Below are 17,450 nucleotides of genomic sequence, written 5' to 3' on the forward strand. Positions count from 1 at the left end.
GATTCGGAATTGATTGCATGGTGCATCTTTAGGGTATCTTCCATGTCGTTGGCGGTCTCGGGGTTTTTTATAGATCCTGTCATTCTACACGACAATGGAGCCCTTGAGAGTTGTCACTTCATCCAAAGTCAATGCATGGGTATAAATGAGGTGTCACAGGCCTTGGCAATCGCAGCTGACGGCGGCTGGCACCCCAAGGCACCCTTCCAGAAAAAGGTCCAGACCATTCTCCCAACGGCCCGGTGAAATCTCCGCTTACAGATAATTGTCCAATTAGAACGCACCAGATCGAGCATGATTGCATCACTGCGCATGTGCCAAAGCGGGAGAAGCTTCGTCGGGAGCCCGGAGCTATCCTGACGAGGGAAAAAAAAGATCCAACGTCCGGAACTCACTCAGCACACATCCCGATCCCGATCCACATCGAACCACTCCGCCGACCGTCCCCCGGTGACCCGCTCGGTGATCAACAAATGAACAACAACAACAACGACAGCTCGAGCCTTGAAAAGGAATGCCCAGCTGTTGACCCTTCCTCAGTCAGCCGAGAGGGAGCCCGTGACGTCGCTCTTCGCCGCGCCCTAGCTCGGCGTTAACGGAGAGACAACAAACCCGCCAGCGCAAGGAACCTTCGGTGACGACTTTGTTAAAAGAGGTGGAAGGGCGAGGTGGACTGTAGACAGCATTGTTCAAACCGACACAATTTCGATTACTCACGCCGTCATGTTACGAACAGCCTTCGGGACGCTCGAGGCCCTTGTAGAGCGGAGCGCCTTGTCCATTACCAGAAATATCACAGGGAGACAGCTTTGGGCGAAACGGATATCGGCCAATACAACCAACGGACTACCATGGCATTGGAGGGCGAGGTTGTCACAGCTTAGACAGGCTTCACCAACCAAGTCCGCCTCGAACAAGAGCCCCTCGAAAGCCATCCCGCGCCAACCACTCAAAAACTCTTTTTTCACATCACGGCGGAATTTTCACTCTTCCAAAGCGAGGCGGGGGGATTCTGAGTCGGCCAAGAATGGGACTAAGACCACTGGGTCGCTGAGTCTGCGCGATAGGTTGAAGAAGCTATCGAGAGAGTACGGTTGGACGGCCATGGGTATCTACCTGGCTTTGTCTGTCTTGGACTTTCCCTTCTGCTTTCTGTTGGTGCGGACTGTGGGCACGGATAGGATAGGTAGGAGCTACCCCAGTGTAGTATATACTGCTGGGACAATCAAAGCTGACTGGTGGCCTTGGCGTTGAACAGCTCATGTCGAAGAAGTAGTGGTGTCAAACGCAAAAAAAGTGATTCCGGAGCGAGTTCAGAATCGATGGAACGAGTATCGCAAGTCTTTGAAGGAAGCAAAGCAAGAGCTCACTGGCAAGGCTGATGCCGAAGTGGTGGGCCATGGCGTAGCCGAAGCGGAGGAAGCAAACAAGGGAGAGGGAGCCAGTAAGTTCATGCGGTGCTTTTGTGCCATGTCACGACACGTAACCTAACATTTCGTCTAGGCTTGGCAACCCAGCTCGCGCTGGCTTATGCTATTCACAAAAGCTTCATCTTCTTCCGCATTCCCTTGACAGCAGCTATCACTCCCAAGATCGTAAAGACCCTTCGGGGTTGGGGCTGGCAAATCGGCAAGCGCCCGGTCAGGCCACACAAAAAGGCATCTGACTAGGACCTCGAGTAGGCTCTGTGGTCTCTGGACCAAGCGGTTGCTCGTGCCTGTGACAACTGTATGGCGACATAGCGTTTGAGTATGGTATGTCAAAGCTGCATTTTGTCTAGAGAAACCTCTCCCTCATAGAATATGTAACATCACCTCTGTTCCATTTATCGTCTCCTTTTGTTTGACCCAGGATATCGTGGATGTCTCGAGCATAATATATGGCGAGGGAGGGATGTCAAAGTTCAGCGCAGATCCCCCCTGAGTCCTGTCCAACATGGAACTGCGGAACAATTCCGCGAAACACAGACTTTTAGCTTTCTCTCTCGTTTCGAAACGCAAAGCAATTCCGGGTCGCCGAGGCAAGCGATGTTAGTGCGCGCGGGCTGCCTCCTGTTAGTTCTCCGAGTCGACGTCGGAGCATGTCGTCAGAGCCGCAGCAAGCGACTAGTCCTGTCAAATGGGCAACGATGTGGGATGAAATGTCTGGAGGCAACTTTGCATGGCATGGTCACCGGAACCCTGTGCATTAGTGCAGAGGTCAGAATAAGGTTTACGCTACTGAGCAACGTTCGTACAAGGACCAATCACCTCTGCTTATCTGGAACGGACTTTCAAGGTTTCCTGGTTTCAAATCACGCCTCGCATTGTCATTTGCTCTCGTGGCGGTTAACGGGAAACCCCTCCCGCGTCGTCTGGAGACCGGGTGGTCCTTACGGGAGAGGTACGAGGTAGCAGAGCGAGGCATAGCCATGGCCCAGTGACAGGGACTTACTCACCAGGGATGGACCGTACCGAGACTCTGGCATTGGAAGAGTGGTTGACGGCATCATCATCATTACCAATCGAGGGACACTTTAACCTTTGCCCTGTGGTGAGAAATCTAACGCCTACAGGAGGCAGCCCGTCTCCATGATCAAGCCCCCTCCCTGGAGCTTTCACAGTCAGATGAATCAGCCAGGATACCCTACCCTAGGTCTGCGCTGGGTTCGAGAATAAGGTCCGATGGTTGCGGGATCTTACCTTGATATCTGTTTTCCAGGTCCCCGAGAAGTCCCCGACTACCCCCTTTCTCATCGTGCTCCACGATTCATCGCTTGGGCCCTCAGCTACATATCGCTCGCCCCCCATCCCACCACCCTCCCGAAAATACATATCTTGGCAGACGTTTGAAGTCTTATGATCTTGACATCGTCGTAGTTTGGCTTCTTTTCGCTGTGAGTTTGGCAGATAGCATACCTTCTACAATCCTGAAACTCGAAGTGAATGCAAAAACATCACCATGAACTGGCCAGATATGGGAGACCAAGACTGGAACGATAACTGTCTAGTCATCAGCATCCCGTCTCGAGCAATCTGACGTGCCAAAATGGGATGAACGGCTGCCCATCCACGTGTGCTTCACTCGGACGAATGTTCCTTGCCAGGTGCTGGCTGGTGTGCTGAGTAGCTTGCTCAACGGCGTTTCTCAGACACCTCTTAACACTTTACCTTGCCTTGAACGGAATCGGAAGCTGGCCGGTAGCTCGTGGCATTGGCCGAGGTTGCCTTACCTCCAGATCCCCGCCGCTGTCAGTTTACGAGACGCTCTATTTCTTGGTTTTCGGCCCTGCGGTACAAATACGTCCTCTCCTCTAACTCATGAATAGCGTTCTGCATGTCCTTCGGACGCGGAGAACGGGATGCATACCCACATGGTGGTGGCTGAGCAAAGCTGGTGTGCTTTGATCCACCCACGACTTGTACCTCACACGCTCCAACATGGATCTCGCTTGTGTTGCCATCCGATACAAGAAGGGAGGGTTCTCTTGCCAATCAAATAGGAGGGAGGAGTCAAGCTCAGCGATCACACTCCCTTGTTGGCAGCCATATGAATGACAAACGCCGAGGCACCACTCATCTCAAACAGATTCTGCCCACTTCTTTTGCTCACCCATATAAACCACTTCCTACCCGTCTTGCACCCCCAAAACCCACTAATCATGCTATCCACACAGGAACACCAGATCCCACTGCCCACTTTATGCCCTTGTTGCCTCGCTGCCATATCACCACCGGATCTGATCACCAACCTCCCTTCCCTGCATACAATGACCACCGATCAACAGTCAACTACAACCAACTCAATACCGTCACAATCGCCCGCAATGGTCCCCTCCTCCCTCACGAGACCACAAGAACAGTCCGCCTTGGTAGCCCTGCATGGGCTCACACCTGAACAAGAGCTGATCCTGCGCGAGAAAGTAACGCCTTCCTCGGTCATGTTCGCCTTGGAACTCGCTCGGGAAAGCGAGGAGGGGGCCATCGAACCAACAGTCGCGAAGCTCCTCACAGACGCCTTCAACAGAATCTGGAACAAAGTCATGACCAGGCCTGATCTCTATCTCATGTCAGAACAAGAATTCGCCGTGTTCAATTATTTCCAGCCATTCTGGCCGGACAAGGAGATTGCGAGAAAGGCAGTAGCCAGGTTTTGGGACAACTCTTGGGCCTTTGCGACTTCCGCAGGCCAGCGCCGGTCATGACGGGACTGGTCATGGTCTCCACTTTTGCCGTGCCGCGAAAAACCAGGTTCGGATCGAGGTCGGGGTCGGGGTCGGGGTCGGTTCTCGGGGGATCCACAAACCGGAATTGTGGAGCTCAACCGACGTCTTACAGAAACGAAGGCAACGGTCTGAGTCAGGGCTGGCCTGATGGAACAAAAAGTCAGCTTTTCCAAATAATTTTCAAAACACGCCGTCCCTGGAGATTCACCGATAGCCTCTCACCCCAACTCACAAATCAAAGATGCGGTCGTTTGCCGGAACTGCCCCTCCGCCAAGCCTTTTCCCCTTTTGATCAACTGTCTGCACCACGGAGCGGGGGAAGACAACAGCCAATAACAAGCCAACGCCGGCTGCCACAGTTTCTGATGGCTGAATTGTGCCTTGATGTTTAATATACCCCTTATTATTTATTGTGCATGCTATCTCGGGTTCGGAGCGCGGGGAATGGAAGGACAGCAAGCGGCGATGTGTTTTGAGGTTGCGCTTGGTTTATCAGGAGTTTGGGGAATGGAGGAGGGAGTGTTGCACTTGGGGTAGATAGCACCGCATCTGTATTCACCTCTCTCTCTGCCTGGTTTACTGTTCTTTTCCCTTTTGTATGCTTTTTATCTTTGTGTTTGAAAGGTTTCCTGTCTGCTAGTAACAATACATTGATCGCAACTGACAGACCAAGGCCAACAACATTCCCCAACTGTGAAACTTGATGGGTGCTGTCATGGCGGGCCCTGAGGGTTGCTACGATGAAGATCTAAAAGACGGTTCCCCTCAACGCCCTCTTCTTGTTCAAGACACCATCACTCCCGCCAACAACGGCCAACTACGGCGCCGGCGGCGTATTATGCTCTGGCTAACGGCCTTTTTGGCGGGGCTAACGCTTATTTCCGCACTTCACCAGACGCCTTGTTTGAAAGAGCATGGACCAGCAACGGCAGCATCGATTGCTAAGCATCATCTCGACGATTTCTGGCAATCCCTCAGATCTCGAGCAGCACAGAATGACGATCCCCCGCCAGCCCCTGCCCCCACGCGGGCTGTTCTCAAAACCTTTGAAGTCGCACAGCCAGTGCGGATGCCAGATGGCCCAGTTGAGAGCGACGGCTCGACCCGGCATGGGAATGAGTATAGCCCCAAGCTGTGCACGGTTTTGCTCATGAGAAGGGACTTTGCGTGGAGCTATGGTGATCCGTTCATTGGTATAGATGTCCCTTTACCACTATGCCGCATTTGCACCATGAAATTCTGTCGTTTTCTGAGCTGTCGATTCTGATACAAGAGTCATAACCAGGGGATTATACACCTCCCGACTGTCCTTTCAACAGAGTGGTGCTCAACTTTAGCTCCGTTTCTGTTGGCAGACAGTTTGACCGGCTTGCGGTGATGTACTTTGGGGATACCGAGGTTTGTAAGTGTATCCGCCTTCACATCATGCCTCGAGGAAGTAGATAACTAATAGTAAATTTCTCAGGGAGAACTTCCACAGCCCAGCCCACCGCGCCTCCCGGAATAAGCTGGATCTACCTCAAGGACATGACGCACTACATGTACTTTTGGAAACGCCCTCAAAAAGTCATCTTTGACCTGGGAAACCTGATCAGTAAGACCTTGTGCCAGCCGATCTCGTCCGTTTCGGTGTTGACGTGAACCAAAAGACGAGAAATACACCGGCATCTTCAACACCACCATGACAGCCATCTTCTACAACGACCCAAACTCCCACCCCGCCAACCAAGCCCAGCAAGCCCCTCCCTCAGACCTGATCCTCCCCATCTCGGCCCGGTTGTCCTCGACCAATTCGCCAAGCGTGTTCACCCTCCCCTCTCAACGCGCCGTCACTACCTTTTCCGCTGGCTCCCTTCCCCGTGACATCCGCCGCGCGGTCGTCTCCCTCTCCACCACGGGACAGGCAAGCGAAGAATTCTTCTGGTCCAACGTCCTCGAGTCAGACACGGCAACATTCGAAGGTGACCCCCTCCCGGGGCTGTCCCCCTTTAGAGAGGTACAGCTCTACATTGACAACCAACTCGCCGGGGTGTCGTGGCCTTTTCCCGTCATCTTCACCGGGGGTGTAGTACCGAGTTTGCACCGGCCCATCGTTGGGATCCAGGCGTTTGATATCAAGGAGCAGGAGATCGACATCAGCCCCTGGTTACCTCTGCTCTGTGATGGAGAGGAACACACGTTCGAGATCAAGATTGCCGGCGTGGGCAGGGATGGGAAGTTGACGGAAAAGGTAGAGGACAACTGGGTGGTGACTGGCAAGGTGTTTATCTGGTTGGATTACGACAGGAAGGACGAGCACGCTTGTGCAAAGGGGGATGGGTGCATCATCACTGGGCTGAAGCAGCCGGTGGTTACAGCGCCGGAGCCCGAGATTGTGGCGCGCAGTGAGGCCAAGCTGGATTGGCAGCAGCTAGGTAATGAGACGTTGGATTACTCGATTGTGGTCAAGAGAAAGATCGAGATTAGGGGGCAGGTGTCGGCTTTTCTGGGCCGGGAGAAGATGCAGGAAGTGAAATGGGTGCAGGAGCTGGCGTATTCAAATCAGGGGTTGATTTCTCAGCATGGATTGCAGGCGATAAATGATTTGACGATCGAGGGGAGAGACCAGGCTGGGTTTGTTTCCAACGATCTGGAGAAAGGCAACCAGCGGGGAGGGTATGAGGTGCTGTATCAGTACCCGCTGTCCGTGAACTCAAGCTATGCGGTATCAGAACAGGGGAACTTGAGTATTTGGGCGCACGCCATTCAGGGAAGGCAGGTAGAGGTGGACGGATGGGGAGGAGGGGTGGTGTTCCCGACCGGACTGGAAGCCTTTGACACGGGATACAGCAGGTCCAAGCTGTACACGATCAAAGAGGGCAAAGCAGAGTATCGCCAGACAGGCGATCAGATGAGCAGTACAGGATGGGGTGAGTCGAGCCAAGAGTTTGAGTTTACGGGTGACGGAGAAGAACTGTACTGGAGGAGCGTGGGGGCTGTGAATGGGACTGTTATTTATGACCGGAAGAGAATGGGAGGGGACGTGATTGTGGGAGGTCCCAGAATAGTGTCTCAAGTGGCACTGAACGGTGACGGCGTCTCTATTCAGGCTTCTGGATATGATTCTGGAGAGGCGGTAGCAAAATGGCCAAGGTTGTTTCCGAAGGAAAATGGGGCTTGAGCCTGGGTTTGATCTATTGATTGGTATGAGACAGTAGCACAGCCACTGTTTACTTTCTCCTCTTGATGATGTACCCACATGTCGATATGGCAACGTGTTGAGTGATCCGGAGTTACGGATAATGGGAGGTGAGTGATAATGGCACCACGGATGACACTTTTTTCTCATAGGTAAACTGGGAAAAGAGGCCGCCAAGATATTTGGACCAAGAGCTTCACAACACCACCGGGTGCCAAGCCTCGGTGTGGAGTGCTCACCACAACCGGGCACGGAGCTCTCCACCGGCCCCGAGATACGGGTGCGCGGAATAGAGTCCATTGTTCTCCGGAGCCGCTGCTTTGGAAACGGTGTTCCACACAATGAGGGGGGAGGGGAGCAGCACGTGGCACTCATGCATCGCCGTTGCTGGGTCAGAGAGAACAAAAAGGCTGAAGGCTGTCATCAGGGGTGGTGGACTGCAACCCTCACCACAAAATAATTTGACATACAAGTAGGTTAACTCATACCATATTGTGAACTATGCCCTGAAGATAATTACCAGGCTCTCAAGATATTTAATAGGCCTTTCAAGATATTTGATAGGCCTATGAAAATAATTAATAGGCCTATGAAGATATTTAATAGGCCTATAAAGATAGTAATAGGCCTTTTAGAATGTTTAGAAGGCCTATTGATTTGCTTCTAAGGCATGGGTTTATGATATGGGACAGCTTATTTGCTGTCTCAATATTTTGTGAGGAGTGTGACGGCTTATCGGAGCATTGGCCCAATGGCGCTAACGGCTTCGACCAAAAAAAAAAAAAGGTGGCTTGTGTCCCAGCCAACCGACCCCATCACCCTTCAACATCCTTGTAGCAGATCACCAAATGTCTTGCGTGGATTGAGGAGCTGGCGGTAAGCTCGGCGCATGGCTATGGAGGCTATGGAGACACAGAAAGTTTGTGTGGATGAGAGTGTCGCTCTTTTGGAGCAGCTGTTTCGGACTAGGGCAGACAAAGAGGAATTCGGGGTCGTGGACGGAAGCGCCATTGTTGACATGCGGTGTCGACAAAAGGAGCTTGGGCCGCTGTCGCCACCAAAAAACTGCCGTCATTGCCCCACTTTTCAGCAGTGTTGTGCAACAGCTCGATGATGCTCTTTCTTCTCCAGTTTCCCCTCGGCCATCCTGGGCATTATCTTGAGGTTGTATGGCTCCTTCTTTTGTTGATCATATGTGACGGGCTGCTTTCTTAATAATACCGCCCTCCGATTTATTGCGACTAGCACTCTTAGCCAGCCTTAAAACCGAACCCCCATCCACACACCCAAAACCACACCATCCATCATCCGTGCAGAGAGTGACGACTCGCATTCCTGGGCACCTACACACCGGATAGCCAACAGTTCGCCTACAAGACCAGAACTATCCCACGAGTCGTATTATATTTCTCAGCACACTTTTAAAAAACAACACCTACCCCTAGCTATTTACGTCACAGACCTCACCTACACGAATTGCCCAATTGATCCAGTTCCGACGACAAAACCCGACGACAGCTACTACCTCGCACAAGGAAATCGCCAAGATGGAAAAAACACCGCTCTACTTCCGCTCAGCGCAGCTCCTCTTCATTCTCATCACCACGGCCCTGATAGGCAATGTGATCGCTACCAACGTCTCGGCCGCTTCGTCGGCCACAGCAGCCATCAACTTCACCATGTTCGTTCTTGTAATCACCTGGCTAGCCGCCCTTTACGGTCTCATTTCCACCGTCGTTGAGCGTCTCTCCTACCCGGTCGGCCTTCTCGCCCTCGACGCCGCCGCTACGCTCTTCACCTTTATCGCCGCCATCGTGCTGGCTGCCAAGTTGACAGTTGTTAACTGCGCCGACCCAGGCGATAAGGCGGCCGATTGGATTGCCTACGGCAGCGCCGACAATACCAAGCGGTGCAGACAGATCCAGGCGTCGACCGTGTTCATGTGGTTCTTGTTTCCGCTGTTCATGGCCGTTCTGGTGCTGAGCCTCATGGGATTTCGCAGGGGGGGTGGTAGCGTGAGGACTGGTCCGACTATGAGCCAGATTGGCGTATAAGCTGCGCTGACTTATTGGCTCCCTTTGGTTGTTATGAACGACGGGAAGAGGAGGAAACAAATGTAATGAGGATTAATGACCAACGCCGAGAGGGCTATGACGAGGGAGATTCCATGGGCTTCGTAATGATAAGAAATGATGGGAATGCAAAGGCTGGGGCATGTAATGATGGATTAGGTACATGGTTTGGGAGACGGGTTGTCTTTGTTTGGTATATAAGTGGGATCGTGTGTTTGGGATGCGGTAGTGGTGCCCCTGGAGCTGTACACTCAAAATAGCAACGATGTCGATAGGTCGACTTGAATACCAACAGTTGTATTATCTGCGCATTTGAACGGACAAGTTCAGTATGCCGTTAATGTAGCTGTTTTCCCATGTTTTGTGCCGTGTGTATACATATCCCAATAACGCCATAAACGCTTCGCGGGGCCGCCCCTTATATAATGTTTCTAATCAGTTGTCGAAAAGAGTATATGTACTGCTCAGAATGGCTCTTCCCAGCCCGTGAAACCACCAAGTCATAACGAAGATGCCGCTTGCACAGCTCCCACGGCCGCAAACTCTCTCTTATTTGTCCACCGGATCTCGACGTTGTGCATCCATTCCATATACCGCGCCCAGCCTGAAGAATTCCAGTTAGCATTATGGGACTAAAAGGCAACCAGGCACAAGAGCCAGCATACTCCAGTAGGCAAACTTGCGGCCAAGATACTTGCCCGCAAATGGCATAATAATCATTGTCAGCAAAAGCTGTAGCTGCTCTAGACTTGTCTCCCACTCCCTTTGGGCATCGGATTCGTCTTCGGAATCGAGAATGCTGCTGGAGATGGATGGAAGGGAATCGACATCGTCGTTGTCTGAGGAGGGAGCCATGTCGGAGATGACGAAGGAGTCTGAAGTGCTCGCCATTATGGAGCTTGGGCGATGAGGTGGGGAGCAGAGCAGCGTTGGTTGGAGTACGTCACGATGTCTGAGGACGGGGGGTGAATCGGGTCTCGGTAGAGCTTTCGCTAGAGTGAATGATTCCCTCTCGTGGTATCGTGGACTGTCTACACATAGACTCGTGGCAACCGGCGCAGTGGTGAATGTATTGTATGGGTGCGGCAACCTAAGCATGGAGCAATCCAGCATTCATTCATCTGTCCCACTGGTACTGCAGTAGCTGCTGTAGCGGGCTGGAGTGCTGGCACTGTCTACGCACTGTCTCCTCACCACAAGGCTTATCGTTGTCGTTATCGGCAGCTGGCAGTGAGGTGGGAGCAAAAACCCCCCGCTTGTCAGGTGACTGAGGGCCTGAGTCACAGTGAGTGAATCCAACGTCATGAAGAAGGCGCCAAGTCAGTGATAGGGCGACCATCTCTACACAGAAACCACACTTGTTCGGCTACCGAGAAAAGGCAAGGCATTAGGAACCAACCTGGCAAAAGAGACGGCTGCTGTGAACCCAGCACTTGTTGCACCCCACGAACCAGCGCACCCCGATCCCTTCCCTCACTAGCGAAAAAAAGCGGTGGAGAGTCCAGAACATCTTCGAGAAACGAGAAAACCAAGAACCCTGTGACATCCGTGGCCAAACATGAGCACTGAAGTAAGTTTTACATCTGTCTATCCTAGCCCTCACCTCCCGCCGTTTCCCCTCACCGGCAGAGGCACGAGCACAAGCACTCCCACAGTAAATTCACTACCCCTCCAAAGACTACCCTCCCTTTTTTTTTTCTCCCACTCCCTTTTGCGCCACCCGAGACCCTACCCACCCCTCCCCTTGTCCCTTTGACGGTTGACTCTTCCTTTGACCACCTAACCCGACAATCGCCCGCCCCTCCGGAAATTTTAGTTCCGAAGCGACTTGACAACCTACGACTGCGACTCGAGACAAACAGCATCACTAACATCGTTAGGAACCCTCTCTCCAACGACGTGCCTCGCGCAAATCAGTTGCCTTCACCGACGAGAAGCTTGTAGTCGACGCAGACGGCAGTGTAACCATGGTTGCTTCCCCGAACGACGATACCAAAGAGACAGCCATGTCGCATACCCCTCGTACGCCGCCTCTCTCCGCCGCTCTCGGTGCCTTTACTGATGCTGCCTCTCAAGCACCCGCCGCCGCTCCTGCTGAGGATGCTGACGGGCTCGATCTCAGACTCATGAAGAAAAAGAAGAAGGCCAAGGTCGGGACCGCTGAGGGTGACGACGAAGCCGCCGCCCCTGTTGCGGGCGAGGAGGGCATCGATCTCTTGCTCAAGAAAAAGAAGAAGAAGGTTCCCAAGGACAATGATGACTTCGCCAGGAAGCTCGAGAAGCTTAACATCGAAGGCAAGGCGGGTGAAGAGGCTGCTCCTGAGTCGGAGGAGCAGGAGGGTGACTGGGAGAAGGGTACCGGCATCTTCAAGCACGACGAGACCAGCACCATCAACTACAGCCCACTCCTCTCCAGATTTTTCGCCCTCCTGTCGCAGAAGAACCCCGACCACGCCTCAACCGGCACCCGCTCCTACAAGATTCCTCCTCCTCAGTGCTTGCGCGAAGGCAACAAGAAGACCATTTTCGCCAACCTTGCCGAGATTTGTAAGCGCATGAAGCGTGCCGACGAGCACGTCACAGCCTACCTCTTTGCTGAGTTGGGTACCAGCGGTTCCGTCGACGGTTCCAGGCGGTTGGTCATCAAGGGTCGCTTCCAACAGAAACAGATTGAGAACGTTCTTCGCACGTATATTATAGGTATGTCGTCATGTCTCTGTGGCTCTCTTGTCCGTCGGACGCTAACGCTTCGAAACTAGAATATGTCACCTGTAAGACGTGCCGTTCCCCCAATACCGAGCTCTCCAAGGGCGAGAATCGCCTTTAGTATGTCTTCCTGCCCCTCCCGTTCATGCGAGTGGCAGTGCACTAACAACCTCTCAGCTTCATTACCTGCAACTCTTGCGGCTCTCGTCGTTCCGTCCAGGCTATCAAGACTGGTTTCTCGGCCCAGGTTGGCAAGAGAAGAAAGAACAAGGCCTAAACGCCATGGTTTCTTCGTACAGCATCGGCTTTTGCTTCGGTCGTTTTTTTGGGTCGGGATTCATAAAAGCAACAACGGCGGGGTTTTTTCCTTTCAATGGGTTTCGTATTGCTCGGTAGAGGGAAGCTTTCGGCAGCGCTGTTTCTGGTCGATAGATGCTCTTGTTGCTGGTGTTGTTCGACGCTATTCAACTTTTGTTGGAGGTAGACTAGTCGACCAAAAACTTCCCCACACCCATACCCCTTTCTTGCCTTGTGGATATGACGGTTGACGATGGGTATAAGGGGATGGGAATGACGATCATGACGAACATAAAGACGGGGGAGATGGGGCAAACGGATGACATGCATTCGAATGCTTAGAGGGCAAGGTTAGGTGGTTCATTCGGACGCAACTGGTCTAGCATCTTTGTCAACCTAGAATGTGCGTTAATCTAATGCCGAGTATAACGAAGCGAACGGAATATTGAGAGAAGTGGTGCCTGATTTGATAGTGTCTTGGTGATGATTCTTGATGAAGCTGCGGGTGGCGGTGTTCTCTGTGCCACCCTTCGAACAGGCGGAAAAAGAAGTGAACGAAAGGGGAGAGACGAGAACCTCGAGGAGGGGAGAAAAGACGACGGTTTTGATTGTGTGGTTGTCCTCAATATGTGAGTCATTCTATTGATCTATCTACCCATGCCCCCACTACACTCGGCAACAATGGCGACGCGAAGACAATAAGATGAATGCATTGACCTTCTCTCAGCGAGTAAACAATGGGGATCTCTGCCGGCTACGTCGTCACTATCTCCTCATCTTTGAATGCACACTGCGCAGAGAGTACCAGCTACATTACAAATGGTATATACATAGTTCATCCAACACGGGCTCTTACGGTCAATACAGCTGGCATTCTTGGCTCTCTCTCTTTCTCTCTCTCTCTTCCGCCTTTATACGCATACAGGACCAGACAGCTTTACTCTGCTCAGTGATCAAATCACGGATTTTGTCATCAATTTCTTCAGGCATGTATCAAGGTAGGACATGAAAAATCGCGTAGAATAGATAGGTATAGGGTAAAAGAGTAAAACAAGAGAGTAAAAAGGAAAAAAAGAAAAGAAAACAAGGAAAACAAGAGGTTCCCCTTCTCTCTCAGACCAGAGGGGCAGCAGTACAGGCACAATGGTAACGAGATGACGGGAAGAGAGACAGACGGAGCAGGATCAAGAGTTTTTGAACGAATCATGCTTGTTGTTCGTGTGTGTTGTGCTGGTGTTGTTGAAGAGGGGGAGATGATGACGAGTGTTATGTCTTGCTTTCCACAAAAAAGATTCCTTGAAATCCCTTTCAACCCATTCTTCGCCATCCCAAGACCCCAAGTCCAGTTCAGCCAACTGGCTCCCGGCTTTTACCTCCCCAGACCCTCCCCCAGACCCTCCCCCATACCCTCTCCATTTCACCCCTTTACGTGTATTCCACAACCCCTCCCCCTCCCACAACAGTTCCCGCCGATACGCTAACAGAAAAAGCCATACAGACATGCTCGAGATGCCATCCTCCAGAGACTATCCCTCTGACCCTATACTTAAGCGTCCTTCTTCATCTCCGCCTCGCCGCTAGGTTTCCCCGCAGCCTCTGGCGTTGGCTCGGGCTTCTTCTCCTGCTCCTTCCCGGCAGTAGCTTCGCCGCCCTCGACCGACGACGCTTTGGACACCTGGCTTGCGAGATCCTTATCCTCCTCCGAGTTGTCAAACATCTCAGTGTCGTCTGAGTCGGTCAGCACCTCGGTCCCATCACCCAGGAAGATGATGCGGCCCTTGTAACCACCGATGCCGAAGCTTCTGCCAGCGCCACCACCTTGCTTGTTCTCTTCGACATCATACCCGCTGTCACTATCATCAAAGTTGTGATGCACGCCGGGGCCGCGGAACTCAGCTAAAATGTGTGAAAAAGCCATGTATTAGTAATGATGTTTTGGTAGAAAAAGTGTGCGATAGACCAGTGTCAAGAGCGCGCTCGGTTCCGAAAAGTATGATGATCCATATGAAAAGGGAGACGAGAAGGAGAAAGATACAGGATATGGGGGCAGATAGTGGTCTTGATGTGGGCGGAGGAAACAACCAGAGCGTGCGCGTTTAAGAAGACGGCGAAGATTCCCTACCATATTCGGGCGGGGCACAAGGACCGTCTCCGTTGGCAACCCGCCGGGCAATCTCCTCATACCACTCTTCCTTGGTCCGTCCCCTGAGGAAAGCGACAATGATCATGGTCATGTTGTCGCAGCCGACGCCTCCCGTCTCCGAGTTGGAGGCCAGGCAGTTGTCCATCATGTTCTCGCAGATCTTGTCCAAATCCTGCTTGGCAGCGATTCCACGCCTGACGAATTCGACAACGGCTTGGGAAGACTGGCAATCCCAGATGCCTTGTAAATGGACAAGGTCAGCGAACAGTCCAAAAAACAGGGGATAGAGGGGGAAACTGTACCGTCACAAGCAAGCACGAGGAACTCATCGTCGTCGCCCAGGTCGTGAACCACAACGTCCGGATAAGCTGTCACGATTTGTTGTTCTGGCGCGAGCTCGGCGCTCTTCTTGAATTCGAAATCACCAATGGCTCTTGACAGGGCCAGGTTCCCGTTGACACGGCCAAAGTCGACAAAGCCACCTGCAGCCGTAATTCGCGCCTTTTCGCCTACACATCCGCAACACAATCACCCGGTTAGCGGACAGGCGCGGCTAGAGAAGAGTGACAGCTGTGTTTTCGGCGCACCTTCGTTCTGTGGTTTGTGGTCAAAAGAAAGGGGCTTCGCCCGGCCCTTTACGCCCAAGACGCCTCTCGAGTCACCAGCGTTCGCCTACCGCGGAGAGGCAAAGTCAGCATCAGTGGGCCAAAGTGGGGGTGCACAATGAGGGGAATTCTCCTCAGCAGCACGGGGTCAAACATACAACATAGATCTTGTCTTCCGTAATCAGGCCCACGCAAGCAGTGCAGCCGGACACTTCCTCCTCATATTTGGGATCTGTTCAGGTGGCAGCAACAGGTTAGCGAACTCGTTCCAGAAAGGGCGCCATTTTCTGAGTGATTTGGGGATGTTGAATCACATAGCCTTCCTCCCCTAGCAAATCTGGACCGTCCAGAACCCCCCGTTTTGTGAGAATAAGAAGACCAGGCTGGCATCATACCGTTGAGAATAGCTCTGTCGGTCGCCAAAAAGCCATCCTTGAGAGCCTGTTCGTAGTTGCCGGCTTTAAATGTATCCTGCTTCGCAATAATGTTGTGAATGTTGTCGCCCGCAAACAGCGCTACCTTGTCGCCGCCGTGGCCATCAAAGACGCCAAAGAAGGAGAGTTTCGAGCTGTGGTCCTTGGCAGCCTTAGTGCCAGCGAGCAGGTCGAGTACTGTCGTGTGAGAGTCCTCCATGCTGATGCGCCAGCCCTGCATGGCCGACACGCCATAGAGTAGTCGTTCGTCTCCGCCATTCTCTGAAGCCTATAGGCATTATCCCTGCCGCGTTAGCCTCTGGTTTTTGTATCCAGCGCGAGCAGCTGGAAGATGATATTGGCAAGGAAGGGAGCCATGGGCGCGGGCATGTGAGCACCATGATCGGCCCCTGGCCTGGGGAGGAGAGCTTGAGGCAGAGAGGGCCAGACGAGCAAAGTGTGTGCGCGCCCGCGATGGCCAGGATGGCAGCACGGACGGCCAAGGGCTGCGACAACCACCTCTTCAGGAAAAGGCACATACCTTCTCGACAACAGGCTCAGAAAGTGTCTGGCCCATGATGACGCGGTGGTGATATGGAATTCAGCAGCAGCGCGGCTACCGGTGGTCGGTGGGGGGACGGGTTTTGGTCGGCGAGATTGGGCAGAAGGGTGAAGGGGGAAGGGAGGGCAGGCGACACAGTCAGTTTAACGACAAGTCGATTTTGGGCCGGACCAAGCTCGTGGGGTGGACGATGCCGATACCGATGACGTTGATGTCGGAGATAGGAATCAAGAAAAAAAAAGGGAGCCGCGAAAAAGGACGTCGGTGAGCTGGTGTAATGCGGTATCCCGTAGTCGCCAGGCGCTTCGTGTTATTTTTTTTTCCGTTAGGTGTTCAGGTCAGGTCAGGTCCCTTTCTTTGGCACAGTCCCAGGTCGCTGGGCGGGTTTGCGTCCTGCTGGGTGGCGCACGGAGCAAATTTGTGGTGGAGCGGGGTTGTTGTTGGGCGGGAGCCGGCCGTGCCTGGAAGAGACAGCAGCCAGAGAGACGTCTATCTTTTGTGGTGTGGCAATTGTGCAACAGCTAGGCGGCTAGCTGATGAATGACAAGCAGAGTAGAGAGACTACACTATCTTCCACATGTCATCAACAATCTGGACTACATAGACCACGAGTAGAGACAAGTGCGAGATTAAACACTACATACAAGAGAGAGGCGTCTCAGAAACAAAGGACAAGGATCTGCTGCACCCAGACACATGGACACATCCACTTCTAGATAACAACCTTATCACCACTCGCAAGGCAGAAAGCTGTGATGCTATTCAGACTGCCTGCCCTCCCTTGCAGAAGGATGTCGCGTGTGGGGTAGCTCTTTCTATCAGTCACAGCCTTGACAGCTCTACCCAGACAGTCATAGGTAGATAGGTGTAGCTAAGGTGCCCGGAACATCCATCTCATGAGCACGCCTTGAGATATCAGGTCAACCACCTCAGCCCTCACTCAGCTCATCATCATGCGAAACGCAAGAGAAGGTCGTTCCTGAGTCGACAGCTGACGGTCTGGCCTCTCTCCACTCACGCTCGCAGTGGACTCCTGCCGATACCAGACCTCACAGTGCGCGAAAAAAGGACTGCGGGGCAATGAGGAGACCGTGGGCTGCTAAAAAAGGAAGCCGGGGTTGGGGGGACTCTCCACTGTGCCAATTTCTACCCCTGCGGCTGCCTGGAGTGCCTGCCTGGTCCGTCCGCACTTTCTGTTAAGGCTCAGGAGCACAAGATTTCAGCGTCACGAGAGGCTGCGTATTTTACCGTATTGACTTCCTTGGCGTTT

General features: G+C 52.8%; 7 protein-coding genes across 7 annotated transcripts; 5 read left to right on the forward strand and 2 right to left on the reverse strand.

Moving 5' to 3' along the window:
• Nucleotides 1-77: 77 nt before the first annotated feature.
• On the forward strand, nt 78-1,670 carry NAT2 (DUF1279 superfamily; the record flags this gene model as incomplete). The annotated part of the gene is given in 5 exon segments (XM_062943722.1): nt 78-188; nt 199-216; nt 278-1,186; nt 1,259-1,444; nt 1,504-1,670. The coding sequence occupies 3 exon segments, from the start codon at nt 724-726 to the stop codon at nt 1,668-1,670; spliced, it is 816 nt and encodes a 271-aa protein (XP_062802458.1). The 5' UTR covers nt 78-188; nt 199-216; nt 278-723.
• Nucleotides 1,671-3,640: 1,970 nt separating this feature from the next.
• Nucleotides 3,641-4,183, forward strand: QC764_200245 (uncharacterized protein; the record flags this gene model as incomplete). The annotated part of the gene is made up of 1 exon (XM_062943723.1): nt 3,641-4,183. The coding sequence occupies one exon, from the start codon at nt 3,641-3,643 to the stop codon at nt 4,181-4,183; it is 543 nt and encodes a 180-aa protein (XP_062802459.1).
• Nucleotides 4,184-5,581: 1,398 nt separating this feature from the next.
• Nucleotides 5,582-7,568, forward strand: QC764_200250 (uncharacterized protein; the record flags this gene model as incomplete). The annotated part of the gene is made up of 3 exons (XM_062943724.1): nt 5,582-5,606; nt 5,685-5,798; nt 5,854-7,568. The coding sequence occupies 3 exons, from the start codon at nt 5,582-5,584 to the stop codon at nt 7,362-7,364; spliced, it is 1,650 nt and encodes a 549-aa protein (XP_062802460.1). The 3' UTR covers nt 7,365-7,568.
• A 1,133-nt stretch (nt 7,569-8,701) lies between these two features.
• QC764_200265 (uncharacterized protein) lies at nt 8,702-10,667 on the reverse strand. The gene is made up of 2 exons (XM_062943726.1): nt 10,120-10,667; nt 8,702-10,058 (listed from the first exon to the last, which is right to left on the reverse strand). Exons 1-2 carry the CDS (start codon nt 10,565-10,567, stop codon nt 9,955-9,957), a joined length of 552 nt encoding a protein of 183 aa, XP_062802461.1. The 5' UTR covers nt 10,568-10,667; the 3' UTR covers nt 8,702-9,954.
• QC764_200260 (uncharacterized protein) lies at nt 8,930-9,436 on the forward strand (the record flags this gene model as incomplete). The annotated part of the gene is made up of 1 exon (XM_062943725.1): nt 8,930-9,436. The coding sequence occupies one exon, from the start codon at nt 8,930-8,932 to the stop codon at nt 9,434-9,436; it is 507 nt and encodes a 168-aa protein (XP_062802462.1).
• Nucleotides 10,668-10,726: 59 nt separating the features above from the next.
• Nucleotides 10,727-13,254, forward strand: SUI3 (translation initiation factor eIF-2 beta subunit). Its single transcript, XM_062943727.1, has 4 exons — nt 10,727-11,024; nt 11,335-12,154; nt 12,214-12,280; nt 12,338-13,254. Exons 1-4 carry the CDS (start codon nt 11,013-11,015, stop codon nt 12,435-12,437), a joined length of 999 nt encoding a protein of 332 aa, XP_062802463.1. The 5' UTR covers nt 10,727-11,012; the 3' UTR covers nt 12,438-13,254.
• Nucleotides 13,255-13,362: 108 nt separating this feature from the next.
• On the reverse strand, nt 13,363-17,214 carry PTC2 (Protein phosphatase 2C 2). Its single transcript, XM_062943728.1, is given in 8 exon segments — nt 13,363-13,852; nt 13,865-14,353; nt 14,580-14,840; nt 14,903-15,109; nt 15,188-15,272; nt 15,364-15,437; nt 15,601-15,907; nt 16,160-17,214. 7 exon segments carry the CDS (start codon nt 16,193-16,195, stop codon nt 14,004-14,006), a joined length of 1,320 nt encoding a protein of 439 aa, XP_062802464.1. The 5' UTR covers nt 16,196-17,214; the 3' UTR covers nt 13,363-13,852; nt 13,865-14,003.
• Nucleotides 17,215-17,450: the final 236 nt, after the last annotated feature.

This window comes from Podospora pseudoanserina, chromosome 2, assembly GCF_035222485.1.
Source record: "Podospora pseudoanserina strain CBS 124.78 chromosome 2, whole genome shotgun sequence".
NCBI classification, from domain to species: Eukaryota; Fungi; Ascomycota; class Sordariomycetes; order Sordariales; family Podosporaceae; genus Podospora; species Podospora pseudoanserina.